The sequence below is a fragment of the Lepidochelys olivacea genome (genome assembly GCF_965140295.1).
Source record: "Lepidochelys olivacea isolate rLepOli2 genome assembly, chromosome: 3".
Classification (NCBI taxonomy): domain Eukaryota; kingdom Metazoa; phylum Chordata; order Testudines; family Cheloniidae; genus Lepidochelys; species Lepidochelys olivacea.
Genome location: NC_140413.1, coordinates 65,866,953 through 65,889,963, shown reverse-complemented (window position 1 = coordinate 65,889,963; position 23,011 = coordinate 65,866,953). Strand labels below are relative to the sequence as shown.

The window sequence follows — 23,011 nt, the reverse complement described above, 5'->3', positions numbered from 1 at the left end:
TTCAGCCACCAGGTTAGCCGTGACATTATCGGGGATAGTGTTCTTGACGGCTTGTAGTCCATCTTTGTGTGGAATGTTGGTGTAGAGGGCTTCTACATCCATAGTGGCCAGGATGGTGTTATCAGGAAGATCACCGATGGATTGTAGTTTCCTCAGGAAGTCAGTGGTGTCTCGAAGGTAGCTGGGAGTGCTGGTAGCGTAGGGCCTGAGGAGGGAGTCTACATAGCCAGACAATCCTGCTGTCAGGGTGCCAATGCCTGAGATGATGGGGCGCCCAGGATTTCCAGGTTTATGGATCTTGGGTAGTAGATAGAATATCCCAGGTCGGGGTTCCAGGGGTGTGTCTGTGCGGATTTGATCTTGTGCTTTTTCACGGCTGCTACTCTGAAATGATCAGCATGTTACCAGTTCACATATGATAGCTTACATGACATCTTTGAGATGCAGATTATGACAACAATGAGTTGGTCAGGCCAGCTGACTAACTACTGCATGCTGGGGTGCCCCTTGTCCTCAGGCATATGGGTGCTCTCAGGGTCACAGCACTACAAGAAAGTGCTCCTGGGAACCTTCAGTGTGAACCAACAGGGGCTACGTGGACCAATTAATGTGCAAGACATTAGCGCACTTTAGAAATCACACCCCTGTGCTTTGTGTAGACCAGGGATCAACAACCTGATCGCAGCTCCCACTGGCTGCGGTTCGCCGTTCCGAGCCAATGGAAGCTGTGGGAAGCGTCGGCCAGCACATCCATTGGCCCACGCCGCTTCCCGCAGCTCCCATTGGCCTGGAACGGCGAACTGCAGCCAGTGGGAGCTGCGATCAGCCGAGCCTGCAGACGCTGCAGGTAAACAAACTGCCCCGGCCCACCAGCAGATTTTCCTGACAGGCTGCGTGCCAAAGGTTGCCAATCCCTGGTGTAGACAAACCCTTATTACATGTAACCATTCCTGGTGTTTTTTCAGTGTTTATTGGATAAAAAATTCCCTTTTTTTGTATTGTGGGCTTTGAAAACTGGGGTTTTGTCTACATAGGCAAGTGAAAGACAAAACTTTTGTCATTCAGAGGTGTTAAAAAACACACACACACACACACACACACACACACAGAAGACAAAAGTTTTGCCAACGACAAGTGCCAGTATGACTAGCACTGTGTCGGCAGGACCGCTCTCCTGCCGACAACACTAATGCTGCTTGTTGGGGATGGAAGTTTTTTGTTGGCAGGACTGCTCAAACAGTGGCTACACACTGCGTGACTTTTAGCGGCATGGCTGTACAGCCATGTTGCTAAAAGCTGCGTAGTGTAGGCATAACCACAGATAAAACCTTAAAGATATAAGCAGAGAGAAAAAACATTTTGGCATCCTTCATCTGAAGAGACAAAGAAACCTAGCACTCTGAGCTCTATGTTAGAACCTGGCTAAGAACTGCCCAGGCATGCTGCAAGAATAATCATGGAAGAAAACTACTTTGAACAAAAGACTCTAGTTTGTTAAATTTTAGTCTTAGAAACGCATTTTTACTGTTGTTTGTTTGTAACCATTTCTATCCCAATTCTTTCTACTTGGTATCACTTAAACAGCTGTCTTTGTTAAAAAAAATGTATTGTTTTATCACACAATAGTCACCACACAGTGTTTCAAACTCAAGAGTTTTAAAATCCACAACCAAACTAGCCGGTTGGTGCTGTGGAGTGTCTCTTTAGAGGCACAGGGAACTTGATACAGTTTTGTGAGTGCTACAGTGAGAGGAACTGAGCACTGCAAAGGAGATAGTATTGGACAGAGTCAGGATTGTTGGTGTCACGCTACAAGGATTAACCAGGCTGGTCATTGTACAGTAACCAGACTGCTCTGAGACAAAACTGCACAGCACAGAAGCACCCAAGGTTACAGAGTAGGTGGTGACAACCCCTTACTGGTCTGGGTGAACCCCCAAAGTACCACAACCAGTACAACACGAAAACTAAGGAATATTACAAAGAGATTACTCTCTTTCCAGTATAAACTGAAATGAAAGTCCCCAAAAGCCCAGGTTTTTGGAAATCCCTATGGGACTCAAAAACTGTTATTAATGAACTCTCCAAAATAGAAGCTCTAAAACAAGTAAGTGCTTTATTATTTAAATAGCACATATATAAAAGATTCTCTCTTAAAATGTAAAGAAATTCACAAAATATTTCATTAACATTACTTAAAGTTCCTCTCTGCCAACAAATACATAAAAAGTAGGAAATACAAAGTTAAGGATTTAATAAGGAGAACAAAGTCAAGCACTAAAGTTAGGAAATGCCATAGCGAACATTGTCTTTGCAGCCTTAATTTGGCCCCGATGCTTATGCATTATGATGCAGCCTCTACTTGCACATAGATTGACTACCTATGAAAAGTTAGGTGTACTTTACTTGCTGAGCATCACATGACAACTCTGTGGCAGAGGCAGGGATAAAATCCAAGTCTCCAGGGTGGCATTCAACTTCCCTTTCTCTTCTTGCAGTCCCCTGCCTCATTCAGTACAAGTCTTCTGTTAGGCAAAAAGATTCCCCCTCCGCAAGAATTAGGCAGGCACACACACTACTGAAGGGGGTTTATTCACAGTACAGGGAAGACTGAAAAACAGCTTTAAAAATATGGTGCCATAGTGGCCAGTTATATACTTTTTAAATTAATTTATTTGCATTTATTTGTACATACAGAGACAGACACTGTTACAAGTTAAGAGAACTTTGAACAAAGACAGAAAAAGGAACAGTAGGTACGTATAGCAGTTGTCCTGATTACAATAAGTATTTATGGCTATCTTGCGGGGGAAAGATGTGGGGCGGAGGGAAGGAGGGGTCGGGATGAGTGCTTACAGATATCCATTGGGCTGTGAAGGGAAGGTTTGTTCTGTTCTAAGAGCTGAGTTACTGGGCGGACATTTGACCATATAAGTTTATCTAGTGTTTACAGCTGTTAGTGTCCTTGGGCTACTGAATCATTTCTGCTTGATCTGCGGTTTCTGTTTTAGCTGTTAGCTAAATTTTAACTCTTGCCTGACAATTCCAACTTCTGTAACAAATGCAACAGTGGTATTACAGACAACAGTCTTCACTTTGAAAACTTGATTCATCCCTAGAGCAACTCCACCCTGTGCACTCAATCAACCATGGATCCTGGGTTAAAAAAAAAAAGTATGTGAAGACTGTGGGCTTGTCTACACTTAAAACACTGCAGTGCTTTAGTGTAGACACCACCTACGCTGATGGGAGGGATACTAGCACTGTCTACATGGGGACTTAAATTGACTCAATTACGTCTCTTAAGAGTGTGGACTTTTCACACTCCTGAGAGACACATTATGTCGACCTAATTTTCTAGTGTAGACCAGGCCTGTGTCATAACGCAGACACACAAGGTGGTCAAATTAAGACTCCATGCACACAACATTCATTCTGGCACTTCCTAACTTAACACCACTTGACTTTGCAAGATTTTAATCCTTTTTAATCCTTGTAAGAGGCCTTGTAATGGATAGCAGATGAAAGTAATCCTGCTGTTTCCCTTTGCCTGCTTCAGAATCCAGATAGCCCATATATTAGATCTGCAGGATGTATCCGATTGTCCATCTTTGACATCATGAAGGCTCAGTATAGCCCCATAAGTGATGTTAGCTTCACAAACTTCGTAAACAATGCATGACTGTATCTATTTTTTAAAATTTACTTTTTTTATTTACATTTGCCAGACAACCCACTCGATCTAAGAGGTTTGTCCATCTCTTAACACCCTGAAAGATGATCAGAAAGGGTTAAGGGCTCCATCTTCCACATCTTTGTGCCAATCTGAGAATAAGCATCTAGGGCTGGAATGAAAAACTACTTTCTATTGTAACTAGTTGTTTTGTGTTTTTTGGATACTTTTACCCATGGTTCGCTTCAGTATTACAGGTGCAGTTTTTAACATAAGGCGCACAGGACATCAGATGTTTCAAGAATAGGCTGGCCCCTTTACTTTGGTTGCCTAATTGGCTACAAAGTACCAACAGGCCACTTGGAGCTTTTTGCTTTATCTTCCTTTCCCCCTTTTGAGTAGGGAAAAGGCTGTGACTTCCAGATTCTGCTATTGCAAGCAGACACTGAAAGGGGAAAGGAAAAGATGATATAGGCTCTGAGCCTCATATTCTTTCAGCTGCTGTTACAGCTATATTAGATGCTTTGGTACCTCTCCTTCAGGTCTGATTTTTTAAAGTAGCTGCCCCACAGGTAGAATGAAATAACCCACAGCTGCTGCTAGTGGCACTTGAAGATAGAAGCTGTCTACCCCCCCAATATGTACCTTTCATTAGTAATGAACGTATGCCTCCATGGTGAGAAAGATGGGTGCTGCTGGGCAGAGATCATAGGGCCACCAGCAGCTGCTGTTCTGCGCTCCCTACTGCAACTCTTCCAATTAAAGGAGTCATTTATTTTCATCCATTAAATAAAAGAACTGTATACCTCTTAGTTCAGGAAAGTTACATAAGCACTCAATGCCAAACCCTCTCTAGAATGGAGATACTTGTAGATTACTTAACTGGAATGCTGGATATCTGACAATGGGAACAGACAAACAGTAACTAAATGGTACGGGTTAAGGTAAGAGTTCATACAAAAGAACAGAGTAACTGACTCCCTTGACTTTTTGCAGGTATTTAACAGGCTGGTTTATTTTATTAATAAAACTGGATTTGATTTCTGTTGGTCACAGTTCAGGACACCTGCATATGTGTTTTCCCGCAGCCATCCAGCAAGGGCACCCCTGCCTCAGGCTTCCAGCTCCCCAGCCAATTTCTTTTCTAGGATGGGGACACTTCTGAAGGGGCATTTCCAGGCTGCACAGTTTCCCTGCTTCATTGTGTTATTCCTAGCAGAGACAGGCAGCTTGCTTTCTCTGTCAACAATTATAAGTTACCTCACAGTTCTTTCTACGCAAGCCTGTTCTATTCTTAAGGTAAAAGCACTACAAAGAAAGCACATTAAAAACAATAAAAGAACCTACACAAATGCTAATAAGCTTATCAGAGATCACTCCAACCTTGACATGGACTCTGGCTGGAGCAGTCCTTCCAAACCTCACCCAAGGGGTTTATTTTTGTGGTGCGTCACTGCATCAGCTCAGAATAAGCACATTCATAACAAGTTTTGTCCACCTTTTATACCAGGGGTTCTCAAACTGGGAGTCCTGATCCCTCACGGAGTCACAAGTTTATGTGGGGGGTTGTGAGCTGTCAGCCTCCACCCCCAAGCCCCGCTTCAGCTCCAGCATTCATAATAGTGTTATATATTAAAAATAAAAATTATAAAGGGGGGATCGCACTCAGAGACTTGCTGTGTGAAAGGGGTCACCAATACAAAACATTGAGAATTACTGCTTTATACAGTTCAGGGGTCTTTGATCTGGAGTTTCCAGGGCAGGTAATTAGTTTTCCTCCTCAGACAGTAGTTTCAAAAGAGTGGATTCGAAGTGGGTCATTTGCATTCCCTTTATCCCCAGGTATCCCCCTAGGAAATCCACTTCCTACATATTAATCTAAAAAACCCTTTGAAGTTTCTAATACCTGCCAGAGACTGCATTAGTCACTCTCCTAGAGAAGTTACATTCATATAATTCCACAACACCACATACACAACTGCATGTTTAATACAATGAACCTCAATAAGGTTTACCTTAATTCAATAAAGTTCATTAAGGATATTGCAAGAAATTGTCAAGATGTCTGTCACACTGCTAATGATCCAAAAAAAGCACTTTTATTAAGTAATGTTAGTGGATAGATTCAGCTATTCTTACCTGCAATAATTTGTTTGAGGTAAACGTGGTGCCCAACAGGAACCTGTAGATGAGTACTCTGTGGCAACATTAAGCAGAAAAGTTTGGTGTCATGGGTGACTTCTGTCTTAGAAATCAGTTTGCACCTTCTGTAGCACAGCCCTAAAAGAGAAGGATTGAGAGGTTTTTTGTTTTTGTTTTTTAATATGCCTGGTAAAGCATCCAAGTTAGGCTCTGACGTGCAAAAGTATTCAGAAAACAACTATATTTTTATGGGGTTTCTACAGATATAAAACTTATGTTCAGTTTTCATTTAAAAATAAGTAAATACACGCAAAAATTATATGTAACCTTCAAGCACCGAAAAACTCCTCATATAGCTCTTGGTGCCATTAAATCTAAGCACTTTACCATAACAGTATATAGCACTTTTCCTCCTTACAGAACAGGTCATCCAGATCACTAATGATAAAAGCCTATACTTTTCTGGGTCTCGGAAAATTTCATGGAAAAGTAGTAAAAGCAAGAGCTTCTAAACAGAAAAAGGGTTTTTATAGCAAAAGGACGTTTTTATTGGATTAAAGTAAAAGCGTTTAAAACAAACTGTTCCAGCTGAGCTGTGTCTGTACATATGTCCCCAATTGCTTTATTTTCAAGGAGCATCAAATATGTGTAAGAGCCAAGAACATCTGACCATACTATTATACCTGCAAGCGTATGTGCAGGATACTGTCCATCCAGTTTGCTCTGCAATTTTCAAAGTTTGTAATTTGGCTAATTTAGAGAGTCTAATTTGCTAGTTACATATTACTGTTATTGAAACATGTCATCATTTTCTATGGTGTTTTGCTGCATATATTATTGCACTGAGTTACTTTAACATATAGCAATTAATATGGAGATCATCACTATAGAAAACTGCTTAAAAATGTAATGTTTGAGATATTGAACATATTTTTCATAAACATTTTTTCATGGTTTCTGTCTAATATATCCTATAAGAGCTTGCTTTGAATGAGTGAAAAGAAAACTCCAGATGTTATGCTTTGGGTGTATGAGCAGGATTCCTACATCATTTTATTTGAAAAGGCAATAAAGGAGTTTCATATTCTGAAATAATCATTTCAAGGTTCAGCAAGATAGCAGCAGCTATATTCCAGCACATGAAACCTTCTTAGTCAGTACTGCATATAAACTCTTTTGTAGGATAAAAATCTTCTAGAAAGGTGTAGCGGCTGATGGAGAAGAATTTTATCTGATGGACAAGATTTTATGTGCACAATGGAAAAGATTTTATACATTGGCTACCCTTTGTGTATACATTTTCAATCATTAGGAAAAAATGACAAAAAGTGACTTGTAATGCTAAACATTTTCAAAAACTGTCCTTTATCAGGATCTACTCAAGGTTCAGCTATCAATTTTTGTGCAGTTACACAATTTTGTTTTAGCGATACAACAAAAAGTGAAACTTCCACAAATTGCAGTACGAGATCAATTTTGAATACTTCCTATTAAAAGCATATGAAGAGAAACTAAAACACACACAAAAATTCAAGTTGTAAAAAAACTCACAAGTGACGTTTCCACACTAACTTTATATATAAAGAAAAACACGAATTTAAGCCCCATTACAACGTTAACTATGGAGATACAGTCAGTGCCTCCATATTTTCCTGGAGACACAATAAATCACTATGTTCACTGAAAGACATCAATATATGCCAAGAATTTCATAGATTTTCATAAGAAGCATCTGGAAAGCTCTGCATTAAGATAATAAATCCCAAAAATGCAATAGTTTGAGTGTGACATTATAGAGGCCAAATTTATTTACTTCCTCTCAGTTAATTTTCATGGAATTTACTGCAAAACACTTCTAATGCACTCATTTACAGGCGTTAGTTACCTGATTAGTTAACATAACCTCAAAGATTAATATCTGGAACAAACAAATTTACATTTATCACATGGTTTTCAGCCAAGTTTTAAATACAGTACTGTGCCACAGAATTCCTAATTATCTGAAGGGAGCATGACCTGCTTGCTAAATCTTATCTGAAAGCTCACACTACTGCTTCAATTTCAAAACCTGAAGACATTTCCCCCCATGTATTCAAATAGCTAAATAGCTCTCTTTTTGCCACAGAATCTTAGTTCCTCACAAACATTTATGATATTATTCTCACAACAGACCTGTGAGGTAAAGCAGTATTACTTCAGTGTTGAAACTGGGAACTCAGGAACAGACTAAGGGTATGTCTACACTGCAATTTGACACCCACAGCTGGCCTGTGCCAGCTGAGTCAATCTCATGAGGCTGGGGCTAAGGGGCAGTTTAACTGCAGAGTAGATGTTTGGGCTCAAACTGGAGACTCGGTTCGAGGATCCTATGAAGTGGGAGGGACCCAGAGCTCAGGGTGCAGACTGAGTCCAAATGTCTACACCACAATTAAACAGCCCCTTAGCTTGAGCCTTGAGAGCCCAAGTAAGCTGGCACAAGCCAGCCACAAGTGTCTAATTGCAGCATAGACATACCCTCAGTGGCTCATGCCCCAGGTCACACAAAGCCTGTGGCAAAACCAGGAACTGATCATAGATCTTGGTCCAAATCCAGCATTTGATCCCAAGATTATTATTCATTTTACAGTAGCACCTAAAGACCTCAACTGAGCTCTGGACCATATTGAGACACTTTCTACTCTAAATTCTTACCATCTAAAACAAGACAGAAAACGGATGGCACAGAAGACTACACAGCTGGTCAGTGATAGAGCCAGGAAAAGAACCCAGGTCACATGAGTCCCAATCCAGCACCCTATGCACTACTAGACTACACTGTGGTTGGACCTTCCTCTCTCACCAAGTCTGTGTTAATAAATTTTAAAGGCCAAAAGGCCTCAATCATCTAGTCTGACCTCTTGCACTACACAGATCATTATACTTCACCCAGCTATCTACCACTGTAATTTGTGCTTGGCTAAAAAAAAATTTTCAGAAATGTGCCCAAGTCTTGATTTGAAAACCTCTAAAACAGAGGTAGGCAAACTACGGCCCGGGGGCCACATCCAGTCCTCCAGACATTTTAATCCAGCCCTGGAGCTATCCAGGAAGCAGGGTTTGGGGCTTGCCCTGTTCCAGCACTCCAGCCGGGGAGCACAGTCAGGGTCTTGCCCCACTCTGCATGGCTCCTGGAAGCAGCGGCATATCCCCACTCCGGTTCCGACATGTAGGGGCAGCCAGGGGGCTCCACACGCTGCCCCCACCCCAATCGCCACCACCACAGCTTCCATTGACTGGGAACCACAGCCAATGGGATCTGCAGGGGTGGTGCCTGCACACAGAGTAGCGCGCAGAACTGCCTGGCCGCGCCTCCACATAGGAGCCAGAGGAGGCACATGCCACTGTTTCTGGGAGCTGCTTCAGGTAAGCGCTGCCCAGAGCTTGCCCCCCTGACTCCCTCCCATGCCCCCAACCCCCTGCCCCAGCCCGGATTCCCTTCCCGCCCTCCGAACCCCTCGGTCCCAGCCCAGAGAACCCTCCTGCACCTCCCAATTCCTCAACTCCAGCCCCACTCCAGAGCCCGCATCCCCAGCTGGAGCTCTCACACCCTTCTGCACCCCAACCCCCAATTTCATGAGCATTCATGGCCCACCATACAATTTCCATACCCAGATGTGGTCCTCGGGCCAAAAAGTTTGTCCACCCCTACTCTAAAAGATGGAGAATCCCCCACTTCCCTTGCCAGTTTGTTCCACTGGTTATTCATTCTCACTGTTAAAAATGGGTGCCTAATTTCTAATTTGAAAGTGTCTGGCTTCAGTTTCCAGCCATTAGTTCTTGTGATGCCCTTTTCCACTACATTAAAGAGCCCTCTTACTACCTGGTATTTTCTCCCCATGAAGGTACTTGGACACTAGTCAGTTCACCTCTCAATCTTCCTTTTGTTAAACTAAAGATTGAGCTCTAAAAGTCTCTCACTATAAGGCATTTTCTCTAGTCCTGGAAACATTTTTATGGCCCTTTTCTGCGCCATCTGCAATTTTTCAAAAATCCTTCTTAAAACGTGGGCACCAGAACTGTAAGCAATATTCCAGTATCGGTCTCACCAATGCTGTTACATTGATGATCATCTCCACTCCATTCTTTACACCAGTATTGACTACTTTTCACTGCTCTCCCTTTGGGAAGTCCACCTTGCCAACCCTCAATCCTTTATGGATTCACTCCTGTATCAGTTTTCAGAGAAGCAGCCATGTTAGTCTGTATCTGCAAAAAGAATAGGAATACTTGTGGCACCTTAGAGACTAAACAAATTTATCAGAGCATAAGCTTTCAGGAGCTACAGCTCACTTCATCGGATGCATAGAATGGAACATATAGTAAGATATGTGTGTGTGTATATATACACACACACACATATATATACACACACACACACAGAAGTTGGAAGTTACCATACAAACTGTGAGAGGCTAATTAGTTAAGATGAGCTATTATCAGCAGGAGAGGAAAACAAAAACAAAAACACTTGTAGTGATAATCAAGATGGCCCATTTAGACAGTTGACAAGAAGGTGTGAGGATACTTAAAGAAATAGATTCAATGTGTGTAATGATCCAGCCACTCCCAGTCTCTATACAAACCCAGGTTAATGGTATCTAGTTTGCATATTAATTCAAGCTCAGCAGTTTGTCCTTGGAGTCTGTTTTTGAAGCTTTTCTGTTGCAAAATTGCCATCCCTTAAATCTTTTACTGAGTGGCCACAGAGGTTGAAGTGTTCTCCTACCGGTTTTTGAATGTTATGATTCCTTGAATATTATGTTGTGCCCATTTATTCTTTTGTGTAGAGACTGTCTGGTTTGGCCAACGTACATGGCAGAGGGGCATTGCTGGCACATGATGGCATATCTCACATTGGTAGATGTGCAGGTGAACGAGCCCCTGATGGCGTGGCTAATGTGATTAGGTCCTATGATGGTGTCACTTGAATAAATATGTGGACAGAGTTGGCATCGGGCTTTGTTGCAAGGATAGGTTCCTGGGTCAGTGTTTTTGTTGTGTGGTTGCTGGTGAGTATTTGCTTCTGGTTGGGGGGCTGTCTGTAAACGAGGACTGGTCTGTCTCCCAAGATCTGTGAGAGTGAGGCATCATTTTTTAGGATAGGTTTTAAATCTCTGATGATGCACTGGAGAGGTTTTAGTTGGGGTCTGAAGGTGACAGCTAGTGGTGTTCTGTTATTTTCTTTGTTGGGCCTGTCCTGTAATAGGTGACTTCTGGGTACTCTTCTGGCTCTGTCAAATCTGTTTTTTCACTTCAGCAGGTGGGTACTGTAGTTTTAAGAATGCTTGATAGAGATCTTGTATGTGTTTGTCTCTGTCTGAGGGATTGGAACAAATGCTGTTGTATCTTAGACCTTGGCTGTAGACAATGGATCGTGTGGCGTGTCCTTGATGGAAGCTGGAGGCATGTAGGTAAGTATAGCGGTCAGTCTCTATGCAAAAGAATAAATGGACACAAATCTGACATCAGGAATCATAACATTCAAAAACTGGTAGGAGAACACTTCAACCTCTACGGCCACACAGTAAAAGATTTAAGGTTGGCAATTTTGCAACAGAAAAGCTTCAAAGACAGACTCCAAGGACAAACTGCTGAGCTTGAATTAATATGCAAACTAGATAGCATTAACCTGGGTTTGAACAGAAATTGGGAGGGGCTGGATCATTACACATATTGAATCTATTTCCCTAAAGTTAAGTATCCTCATGCTTTCTTGTCAACTGTCTAAATGGGCCATCTTGATTATCACAACAGAAGTGTGTTTGTTTTTTTTCTCTCCTGCTGATAATAGAGGCTCATCTCAACTAATTAGCCTCTCACAGTTTGTATGGTAACTTCCAACGTGTGTGTGTGTGTGGGGGGGTGTGTGTGTGGGTGTGTGTGTGACTTTACACTCACCAGTTTTGAAATGGTGATCGGCCATAATGACAGGTTTCATAGTAGCCGTGTTAGTCTGTATTCGCAAAAAGAAAAGGAGTACTAGTGGCACCTTAGAGACTAACCAATTTATTTGATCGTAAGTTTTCGTGAGCTACAGTTCACTTCATCATTAATCAGCCATAATGTTTCACACTTTTAAAAAAACGGAATTAAATGCTTTTTGCAGCATTTTCCACAAAAGTTGCATCACTGTGCTCATGTATGGGAACCAGGAAAATAAGCCAGAAAATCTAATTTCGTTGTCCAAACTAAATGAAGTACAAATAGTAAACAAAAAGCATTAAAGTTTAAAAGTTACTTAAATGGTTTAATATGGATTAATTTAAGTAACAAAAATATTTTACTAAGTATGATTTTTGCCTAATAGTGTTTCTTTAAAGAGTCTCATATAAAGTTGGTGTCAGTAGCATAGTATTGAAGTGCTTGCCTGTCACCTCTGGGGCCTGAGTTCGATTCCCGCCTGGCACAGCAGTATGAATATGTTGTGATGATCTCAACCTATCTCCTGATGGGTAGATTTCCATACCATGCACTTTCCAGAAAACCACCTACAAGAAAATCACGTCTCAATGACTGGAAGAATAGAACAGTTGCTATGTTCTACCACTGTACTAAGTGTATTTCAATGGGTACATGCTGCCTTTATTCTACAAATATATGTTCTAACAGAATGCCAGTACCATAGCCCTCAGTTTTTTGTTTACACTTTACTGGAAAGATATGCCTAACTACAGTTAAGATTAAAATCAATTAATTATTCAACTGATTCTCTTTAAAGTATCAGATGATTGCTGAAACATACCTTTCATACAACATTTGACTTCAAATATCACCTACATTGCAACATAGAACAAAAACTAACAAAAGAGAGGGCATTGTCAACACCTATAAATAACTATTCCTCAAGAAATTCTCTAGCACTTGGTCTTTAAAAAAAATGAGGAATAAGCCTTGTGGAATAAACGTCTTAAAATCTCAAAGGCTTTCTCTTGAAGCGTTTCTCTGTATCAATCAGTCCTGAGGTATAACTGTGTGTTTTCTTGGAAATATTGAAATAAATGTTTTGTAAATTGGTTCCCTTTAGAAGTTTACCTGTCATAATTCCTAGATTACTATAACTATTTAACTTCACTCTGTTTTACCAACACACAAAGAAAAAATTCTGCAGCAAATTTGAAGAGTTTGTCACAGACTTGTTTAGATTTCTGTTATGTTGGATCATATTAAAGAAGTTCTGTATTAAAATCACAAATGAGTTTGATTCCCCATAGTTTAAATTCCAGAGTATTACTAATTAAGAGGTCTCCTGGTTTTTGGCCTCTTGTTTTTACGGTTTCTCTCCCTCCGTGTGAAACTTGCAAGCTGCTAATTGTGTTAGTATATCCTAAGACAGAGTCTGTTCTCAAAGTATTGCTTTGAAACAACAAATACACACACATACAGACTCAAAGCGATACTTTGTAACAACTACTCACACAGAGAGAGACTCAAAGCAATATTCTGTAACAGAAACAGCACACAGAGACTCCCTGCCCTTTTGTTGTATTTATCTCACTTTGTTAACAATTGTGATTAAAATAGAGATAGAGGACGTATGTGGATTGATGCTTGGTGTGGATAATAAATGAATGATCAGGGAGGTGCCAGCCTAAGAATCCAGCGTCCATCAGCCAAAGAAGGCGTCAAGTGGAAACAACCAGAGGTCCCCTAGAGGGCAGACTGGAATCCACCCAACAGCCTCAAGGATGGGAGAACCACAAAACAAGATAACATCTGGCAGCACGGAGCCGTCAGGAATGTGCCATCTGCTGATTCAGCAGCAGCATGATGAAGCAATTCCCACAGACCGGCATAGGAGTAAATGCCTATAAAAATGGACTCTAGAAAGCGAGAACTTTGGGGTCTGATTCTGCAAACCAACTTCCAGGAGCATCAGATGAGCATCTGACAAGGCCCTGCTCCCTCCTCCTGTCCAGACCACCTAGCTAGCAGCTTGGCATAAGCAACTTTAAGGATGGTAACTATGATAACCTTGCAGAACCTGTGTGTGTGTATGAATGAATGTGTGAATAAATATGAAACTGAATGGAATGTTATAGCTATAACTGCTTACTATGATTCTTTCTGTATTCACAATAAATGTGGTATTTTGCCTTATTCCCTTTAATAAGGTCCTGCTGGTTTTTATTTTATTGGTATAACATTTCCATATGTGTCTGGATTTCCACATATCTGTTTGTCTAGATTTACATACAGAAGGCCATAACTGCACCAAAATAAATTACCATACTATTTCAATCAGAAAGTCAGCTAAAATCTACAGCAAACAAGTCAATTCCTTAAATTAAGAAGAACTATTTTTCCATTGCTGCATTCTCAAGCTATCTAGTCAGTGATGGGTGAGCCACAGGGAAACCTATTCATTCTTCCATTTAAATAAAAATGTTTTTGCAAAACGATAGCTAAGGCTGGAGGCGATGTTTGGCAAACAAAGATGTGCGCTTGGGATCAGAGATCATCTGCAGTGCCCATCTGACCACACATTTGCACCTCCCCCCTCTAGAGCCGTGAACAGGACTATATAAGCATCCAACCGCCCCCCAGTTCTCTCTCTGTTGCAGAGCTTATGTTTCAGTTCCAAAGCAGAAGGGAGGAGGGTGGGTAGTGGAGCACCCAGAGGGGGACAAATCTCGAAGAACCTCAATTACTGCACCGGGTAAGTAACCTTATCTTCTTCGAATGATATCCCAATGGGTGCTCCCCTCTAGGTGACTAGACAGCAGTGCCCCTCACTGGAAGGCTGGGGCTTTGGAGCAGCATTTACTGCAGATGATAGGACAGTATGTCTTAGGACAGTATCTGCTGCATGTTGTTAGTAATAGCGTAGTGACGGGCAAAGCTGTCTGCTGATGCTTTTGTGGCCATTTTGCAAATGTCAGCAGCAGGGATGTTACTGAGAAAAGCATTGAAAGTGGAGAGCGAGCAGGTGGAATGTGCTCTAATTCCAGTAGGAGGTTGTCAACTGTGTAACTGGCAGGACAGATGTATACACTGTGAGATCCACTTGGAAAGGCATTGCTTTAGAGATGGCTGCGCCCTTGGATCTTTTGGCCGTTGAAGGGAATAAACGTGGCAATTTTTGGAAAGGTTTACTTCTGTCCAGGTAGAAAGCTAACACACGTCTGACGTCCAGGGTGTGCAGTGCTGCCTCCTGTTGGTTGCCATGATGCTTCGGAAAGAAGCAAGGAAAGGTGGACAGGTTGACTGATATGGAAAGAGGATGGTACCTTGAGTAAAAATTTAGTACGTGGATGTAGCATAACTTTGTCTTTCTGAAGAAGTGTGTACAGAGAATATGCTGTAAGGGCACCAATTTGGCCAACCTGTTGGGCAGACATGATAGCAACAAGAAATGCCATTTTCATCTATAAGTGAACGTAGGAGCATGTTGCCATTGGTTTGAATGGAGGTCTAGTAAGAGAGCGTAGGATGAGGCCAGGGTCCCAGGTCAGGGTTGGATCCTGTATGTGAGAGTAAATATTTTGGAAGTCCTTCAGGAAATGTTTCATGAGTGGGTGTTTGACAACGGAGTGGGCATCTATGTGGCAATGGAAAGTTGTGATGGCTGCCAAATGCACACGAATGGAGCTGGTGGATAATCCTGATTGTTTAAGGTGTAAAATATAATCCAGGATAAGTGGTAGTGGAGAGCTTATTGCGTCGACCTGATGGGAGGTGCACCAGCATTGAAATCTAATCCATTGGTGGAGGTACAGTGCGTCTAGTCATGTTGCAACTGCTATTCAAGAGTATCTGTCTATCTGCTTCCAAACAGGTTATTTCCAAATCCCAGAACCATGGAGGAGCCATGTTTCAGGTGGAGAAGTTATGGATTAGGGTGGAAGATGCAACCTGCATCCTGTGAAAGGACTCACGGAGTTGATGGAGAGAGCTCGGATGGCATGCCATCATGCGAAGGAGGTAAGTATACCAGATCTGTCATGGCCATGTTGGAGTTATAAGGATGACACAGGCTTGGTCCCCCTGCATCTTGTGGAGTACTCAAAACAGAAGGGTGAAAGGAGGGAAGGCATAGAGCAGTAGCGCATCCCATGAGAGGAGGCATGCATCTCCCAGATATCTATGTCCCAGTCCTGCTCTCGAGCAGGATCAAGAATTTTGCAGTGTGGCAAAAAGATCTATAGTGGGGAATCCTCAGCAGCTGAAGATGAGCTGACAGATTCATGTATCCAGTTCCCACTCGTGCTTGTGGGATAATCTCTTGCTCAATGAGTCCGCAGCAGTGTTCTGGTTTCCAGGGAGGTATGTGGCCAAGGTCGTGATGTCGTGTTGGATACACCAGTTCCATAATTTCAGTGCCGCCAAGCATGAAGAGTAGGACCAACTCTGATGGTGCAATGTGTAATAAGTGGGAAGAAAAGTCGGCAGGCATTCCGATCGCTCATAGCTCTAGGAGGTTGATGGGTAGGGTGTATTCGGTCAAGGACCATCTGCCCTGCACTGTATGAGTGTGAAGGTGCACTTCCCCAACTGATTAAGGAGGCATCAGTTATTAGAATCATGATCAGCATGGGTTGAAGGAAAGGAACCCCGACACAAATGTCCTTGGGCTGTGTCCACCAGGGTAGTGAGTCCTTGGCATGGATAAGAATTTGTGCAGGCTGTGTCTGTGAGGTATGTATACTGTGCATAGCCATGCCTGAAGATATCACATGTGTAACCATGTGTACTTTACCATGAACGTGGCCGCTGCCATATGGCTGAGTAGCTGGAGATATGTCCTGGCAGAGATTTGGGGGCAGGCTCGTACCATATATACAATGGTCGAAAATCTGTGAGCTGGAAGAAAGGTTCTGGCTTCTATGGCATCTAACTGTGCCCTGATGAACTCTAGGGATTGTACCACCACTAAAATAGATTTCTCCAAGTTCACACAAAGGCTGAGATTCGTGAAAAGGTCCACTGTCAAATGGATGGAATGAAGAGCGTCTGTTGCAAATGGAGACTTGAGGAGATGGTCGTCTAAGTGTGGAAAGATGAGGACATCCTGTGTGCGGAGGTAGGCAGCAACTACTGCAAGGATCTTGGAAAATACACAATGGGCCGTTGACAGTCCGAAAGGCTGTACTTTGTACTGATTATGGTCAGTGCTCATGCTGAACTGAAGAAAACATCTGTGGGCAGATGTATTGTGATATGGAAACATGCATCTTGGATGCATCAATGGCCGAGAACCAGTCTCCCTGTTCCAATGCTGGAATAATGGTAGACAGAATAACCATGTTGAAGCGTTGCAGTTTGATTAATTTGTTTAGGTTTTGAAGGTCCAAGATTGGTCAGCACTCACCCAATTTCTTCTGGATCAGAAAATAATGGGAGTAGAAACCCTCTATATTAGGAAGGGACCAGTTCTATGACTCCCTGTTGCAGAAGATCTATTTCTTCTCATAGAATGGGGTAGTGAGATGGGTTCCTGAAAAGGGACAGGTAGGAATAGTGGCAGGGCAGGATAGATAGGAAAGGGGTGAAGTATCCTTCCCTGATGACCTCTAGAACCCACCAGTCTGAGGTATTTAGCCTCCATGATGGAAAGAAAGGAGCCAATCAGTTGCCAAACTGGTGAGATGTCAAGATGGTTGGTGTGACTGGAACAGGAGAAGGTATCTTGACCACACCTTCAAAACTGTTGTTTGGCTAGAGGTGCGTGATAAGTAGCTCCTTGAGGAGTTGCCTGTCTGCATTTGGTAGGGGGCTTTTGTCACCAGCGTTGAATGTCATAGTGCCACTGGCCGCGATCGTGGGGGAAGTTGGTATTTCTGCAGGTGTCTCTTTGGAACGGATGTGTAAATGCTGAGAGAGCGGAGAGTAGCTCAGGAGTCTTTAAGGGAGTATAGTGAATCACTCTTATGCTCCATGAACAATTTGGGATCCTCAAAGGGTAGGTCCCTCCACACTAGTTTGTACCTCCTTAGAAAGACCAGAGAGGTGCAGCCAGGACAGCAGCCTCATGACTACTGCAGTCGCGATGGAATGGGCAGAAGTATCCACAGAGTCTAGAGAGACTTTAAGGCTGTACGGGCCAAAAGGTGTCCCTCAGATATAAGCGCTTGGAATTGTTCTTTCTTGGCATCAGGAAGGTCTTGGCAGAGATCCTCTACCTTAGAGTAGTTGAGGTAGTTGTACTTGGCCATAAGAGCCTCGTAATTAGAGATGCAGAATTAGAGAATGGCAGATGAATAAGCCTTGCATCCAAATAAATCTAATAGTTTCCGGCCTCTGTCCTGATGGGTGGATTGAGGTTGATATAGGCATCCTTTTTCTTGCACCACATTAACTACTAAAGAATTTGTTGTGGGATGAGAGAAGAAATTCCATATCTTTTGCGGGAACATAATATTTTTTTGTCTGCCCGTTTTCAGGTGGGAGGGATAGATGCTGGGGTCTGCCAAAACACTTTAGCAGGGGGCTTGTTAATAGGTAGGGCTATTCTGGATGAGGAAGATGTGTGCAGGATATCAAGTAATTTATGTTGCTCATCTTTCACTTTCTCCAAAAGAATCCGGATGAAGTTTGAAGTCGTCAGCAGCAGTAGAAGGTGAAGTTATGATAAGGTTATCAGGGGAAGAGGAGAAATAGTGTTGGTGGAGCTTCCTCTTCCTGTTCTTCATCCTCATCTGTTACTGGGGGAGGCTCAGTCTCTGGTGGTCAAGAAACTGATGGAGAAAGCAAAGGTGTAGGTCTCCAACTTTGCTCCATGAGAGTCTTCCCGAACTGTGCCCTATACATGGCCCAGGGGTCCCAGTATGGCCAATGTGGAGGGAGTGGAATGTGGGATTGCATCCATGGTGGTCCATACCTGGGTTCTGGTCCAGGTATGGACTGTGAATAGTGAGGACATGCAGAGGAAGTTGTTTGCGCCTGTCTTGAGTAAGAGGGCATGATGGAGCACTCCTCTTCTCCTCATCGCTGGGAAAGGGAGGTGCCATCTTCAAAGAAGAAAGGGAAGAATGTCAAGTGTCCGGAGAGGCAGGTGGAAGTGGGGAGAAGTTGTGTCTGAGCAATGGTGACTCAGGCATGTCAGATACAAGTAGGCCTTTAGGGTATCTGAATTCCTGGGGAGGAGGAAGGTGCATGACTCAGTGCCCAAGGAGAGAGACATTCTTCTGAGCAGCCAACAGGTAGAGCTGAAGTCTTGCTCAGTGCAAAGGACTTTCTTGATGCAGAGGACTTGCTCAATGCCAATGGCTTTGTGGGTGCTGAGGTCCTGGTTAGTGCCGAAAGAGACGTCAGTGCCAGCAGTTTTGTCATTGCCATAGCTCCCAAATTGGTCTCTCTTGGTCTCCAGAGCCAAGAGACGGTGCCAAGGGCTGCAAGTCTGCCCAATTAGGCTCTTTAGACCATTGTTTCATTCCAGTACCGGAGATATTCGGACAGGCCCTGTAGCTATGTCCCCTGTCTATGGATGAGGTCAAAAGGCTTCCTGGTCGGGAAGGGCAGGAAATGAGGAAACAAAAACCTAAACTGTGAAGTAACAATTAAGGCAAAGCGAAAACAAAACACTTTTTTTTTTTTTTTTTTTTAAGATAGAGGAAAGAAGAAGAAAGTACTAAACTACATTAAAGCTAACAGGTAAGGCACTATCAAAGGAGGCAAAGGGAGAAGCAGGCTGTACTGTGGATTCTGTCCCAGACCAAAGGTGGTAGAGAAGCAACTGGGGGGTGGTCAGACTGCACAGTGCTGTATATACGTCCCACTCACAGCAAGAAGGGATAGGTGCACGTGTGTTCCAATGCGCACTACTGATGAAGATCTCCAATCCCAGGCACAGGGTGTGCTGCCGCACCTACAATGGAGCACCCATAAGGACATCACTCAAAAAAGAACCATCGATAACCACTTTCTGAGTACTGTTTTCCAACCAATTGTGCACCTACCTTATAGTAAATTCATCTAGGCTACATACTTCCCTAGTTTGAGAAGGTCATGTGAGCTAGTACAAAAAGCCCTACACTAAAATATATCACATTTTCTACTTCCCCCTATCCACAAGGCTTGTTACCTAACAAAGAAGGATATTATATTGGTTTGACATTTTTTCTTGACAAATCGGTTGCTAAACAAACCGATTGCTTGATTACTTGCTCCATATCTTTCCACATGCTGAAGTTAAGCTGACTGGCCTATAATACCCTGGATTGTCCTTGTTCCCCTTTTTATAGATAGATATTTAAAATGAATATACATACAAGTAAGTAGCTACTAGAAAAAAAACCAGACAAGTGCAAACAAGAGTCTCAAGTCCCACTACAGTTAAATCAACAAAATATATATTATATATAGAGACCCTGAAAGCATAGCAGAAGCTTGCTTAAAAATTCAAACAAGTAAATGCTACAGAAACAAGCCAAAAGCAAGACAATTCTTACATATTATATGGAAATGTAAGTCAGAATTTATATGGCACTAGAAAAATTCTCCCATTAAACCCAAAGCATTTTTTATGACAGAAAATGTCTCCTCACTACATGATGTAATCAACAGGAAACACAAAAACAACAAGACAATAGTTGGGAAAAAATGAGACAGCATAAATGGAAACCGCACTACCAACGTTTAGAGACCATTACCTAACCGAGTAACCTTGCATCCAAAAACAGGATCTCTCATTCAAGTTATATGATAGTATGGAAACATTTGAAGCAACATGGTCCCTTGCACTGGAACACACCAGTAACGCCATCAAAATGCATTCTGCCAATCTTAAACAAAATCCAATATGAAATATAATATCTCAAGACAATACGACTGTTTCCCAATCTGTCCATAGATTTTTTTTTTATCCCTACAGTTATATCTGAAAAGAAACATTGTTTTAAATATGAATTAAGTAATTTTTCAAAAAGAGAAGAGTGTAAGCAGAGATTTGATGGAGAGGGATGGCTGAAGGGAGCCAGTTGAGGATCCCTGAACCTTTCCTTCTTGGCTCCACTGCAAGTTAAAGACGCACAAGGGCCATGCCCACTCCCCTCCCAAACATTTCCTCTACTTATATGTGGAAAGAGGGCAGGTGGTTGTATGCCCCAAAGTGGCCTCGCAGATCAGACAACCCACCTCAGTGCAGAACTTTAAGCATATGGGTACGTTTTTGCAGAATTAGGGGTTAAGTCTCTGGCTCCATATTTCTGATCAAAGAAGCCATCTCACCTGAAGATTTCTATTAGTACAGAAGGTTTCTTTTTCATAGCCCCATTAAATCAAAAGATGCATTATTTATATAACTGGCTACATCATATTCAGAGATTCTCCTTTACTACACTTCTGATCAAGGATATCTGTAGCCTGTCCAATTAGGAATAACCTGTCTTGAATAAACTTCATCTTCCCATCAAAGAACTACTGAACCTCTTAGACAGTAATGAGCAAACTTTGTGTATGTACTTGATCACTAATTAATCTGAAAGTCTAGATTATTCAGATTTGTGTACAAACAACAATTCTCTAGGAAATTTGTTTCTCTCTCAGAAAGATGGTTTTGCATACATACAGATAATTTTACACTCAAAGACAGGGAGACTACCCTTCATAAGGGCGAACAGAACTCCTTACACTGTAAGGAAGTACCACTTTCCCACATTGTTATTTTAACATCATACTTTGCTCATTTAGAGGTAGTAGCAAAAGCAGGGCATTTCAGAGTAAGGGACACTACTTACTACCACCATGTAGATAGATTGAAAGGGCTATTTAGGATTAAGTCAAGGGAAGAAAAAGGGGCTCAAATTTTAGGGTTATGAGAGTCAGGTGGTTAGATCTTGAAGGTTTTTTCTGCAAACTATATCAGAGGTGTTTAGAAGCGTTCATTCTGAGACTCCTAAAATTGTTTTCAAGATTCTCTTTCCTTTCTTCCAACCCTAGAAATGGGGGAATCCCATAGACACAGCACGCTTCTTTCAAATCAATGCAATTTAAGCCACAAAATAACCAGAAAACTCCTCACAGAAAAAAAACAACAATTTTAAAGTGCAGACAGCTCTGATTAACTAAACTACCTGGCATGCATCCAATGAAGAGCTAATGTAGCTCACAAAAGCTTATGCTCAAATAAATTTGTTAGTCTCTAAGGTGCCACAAGTCCTCCTTTTCTTTAAACTACCTGGAATACTTGTGTCAGGGCTAATTCCCCACTCTGGCACTTCGAGTGCAGAAGCTGGGGGCCAGCAAGGATTCTAAAAATTAATACTGGCCACTCCAGGCTTGTATTTAACTCCCAAGGTTACAGCTTCTCTTTGGCTTTGGAAGGGTAGATGCTGCCACCACCCAAGCACAGAACCCCTTTGAGAGCCCAGGAAGGCTTGGGAATTCCTTTCTGTGGGGTACCCCCAAGTCCTTTCACCTCATCTTCAGGGAAGAGATGAGAAAGAGGGGAAAAAAAAGAAATCAGCTTTCCCATTGGCTCTTTTGGCCAGGTGCCCACTCACTTCCTTTTACCTATGCATAGCAGTGAGACTTTTTAACCCTTTCCAGGCAGAGCCATTAGAGAACAGCTACCAAGAAGGATTTTATAGCTACTGGATGGCTGCATGTCCATAAAAGGGAGCTATGCATTCCCCTCCCCATTTATCACAACTTGCGCCTTGTGTGACTTTACATATATCATGCTGGAGTCAAAAACACTTGTGTCTCAGTACATCTGTGGAATAGGTCTTCAAAAATTGTTGCAATTGTTCTGATTCAGACTGGGACCTCTGCAACCAGCCTATAGTTATCCCTTCCCCTGGTTTCATTCATAGGGTCATCTGTAAAATGACCGTGGTCTGTGAGGATATTTCTTCATTTTTTAAACATTCCATTTTATTTTAATAATGTATTGTTCAGAAATATTAAGAAGGAAGGTTAACAACTCAGGTTATATTCCAGGTAGCGGATAATTTGGTTAATTGGAGCTATCTCCACTTGTAAAATTGAGACAAGTTTTCTTGCTATGAGCACCATCTCTTGTATTTATAAAATCTGATCTCAGGGAGGAACAGTCAACAGATTCTGAAGCTGAACTCACTACCATCAGGAAAATGAGGTTTCACATAAGAAACATAAGCTCAGAGATACTGAATACCTCAAAAGTAGCTTTCCACTGGCTTTGTCAGACCGCATTAATATTCCAGGACACCAGGGCTCTTAATTTTGGGATAGGAAGGA

The 23,011-nt window shown here is 42.2% G+C and overlaps 1 protein-coding gene across 1 annotated transcript in view; it reads right to left on the bottom strand.

The window, feature by feature from the left end:
- CYB5R4 (cytochrome b5 reductase 4) overlaps positions 1 to 23,011 on the bottom strand; it is an 84,906-nt gene that overhangs the window by 28,103 nt on the left and 33,792 nt on the right. Inside the window, exon 11 of the mRNA XM_084624578.1 lies at positions 5,813 to 5,953. Coding sequence (XP_084480704.1) covers positions 5,813 to 5,953 — 141 coding nt within the window. The remainder of the gene's footprint in view (positions 1 to 5,812; positions 5,954 to 23,011) is intronic.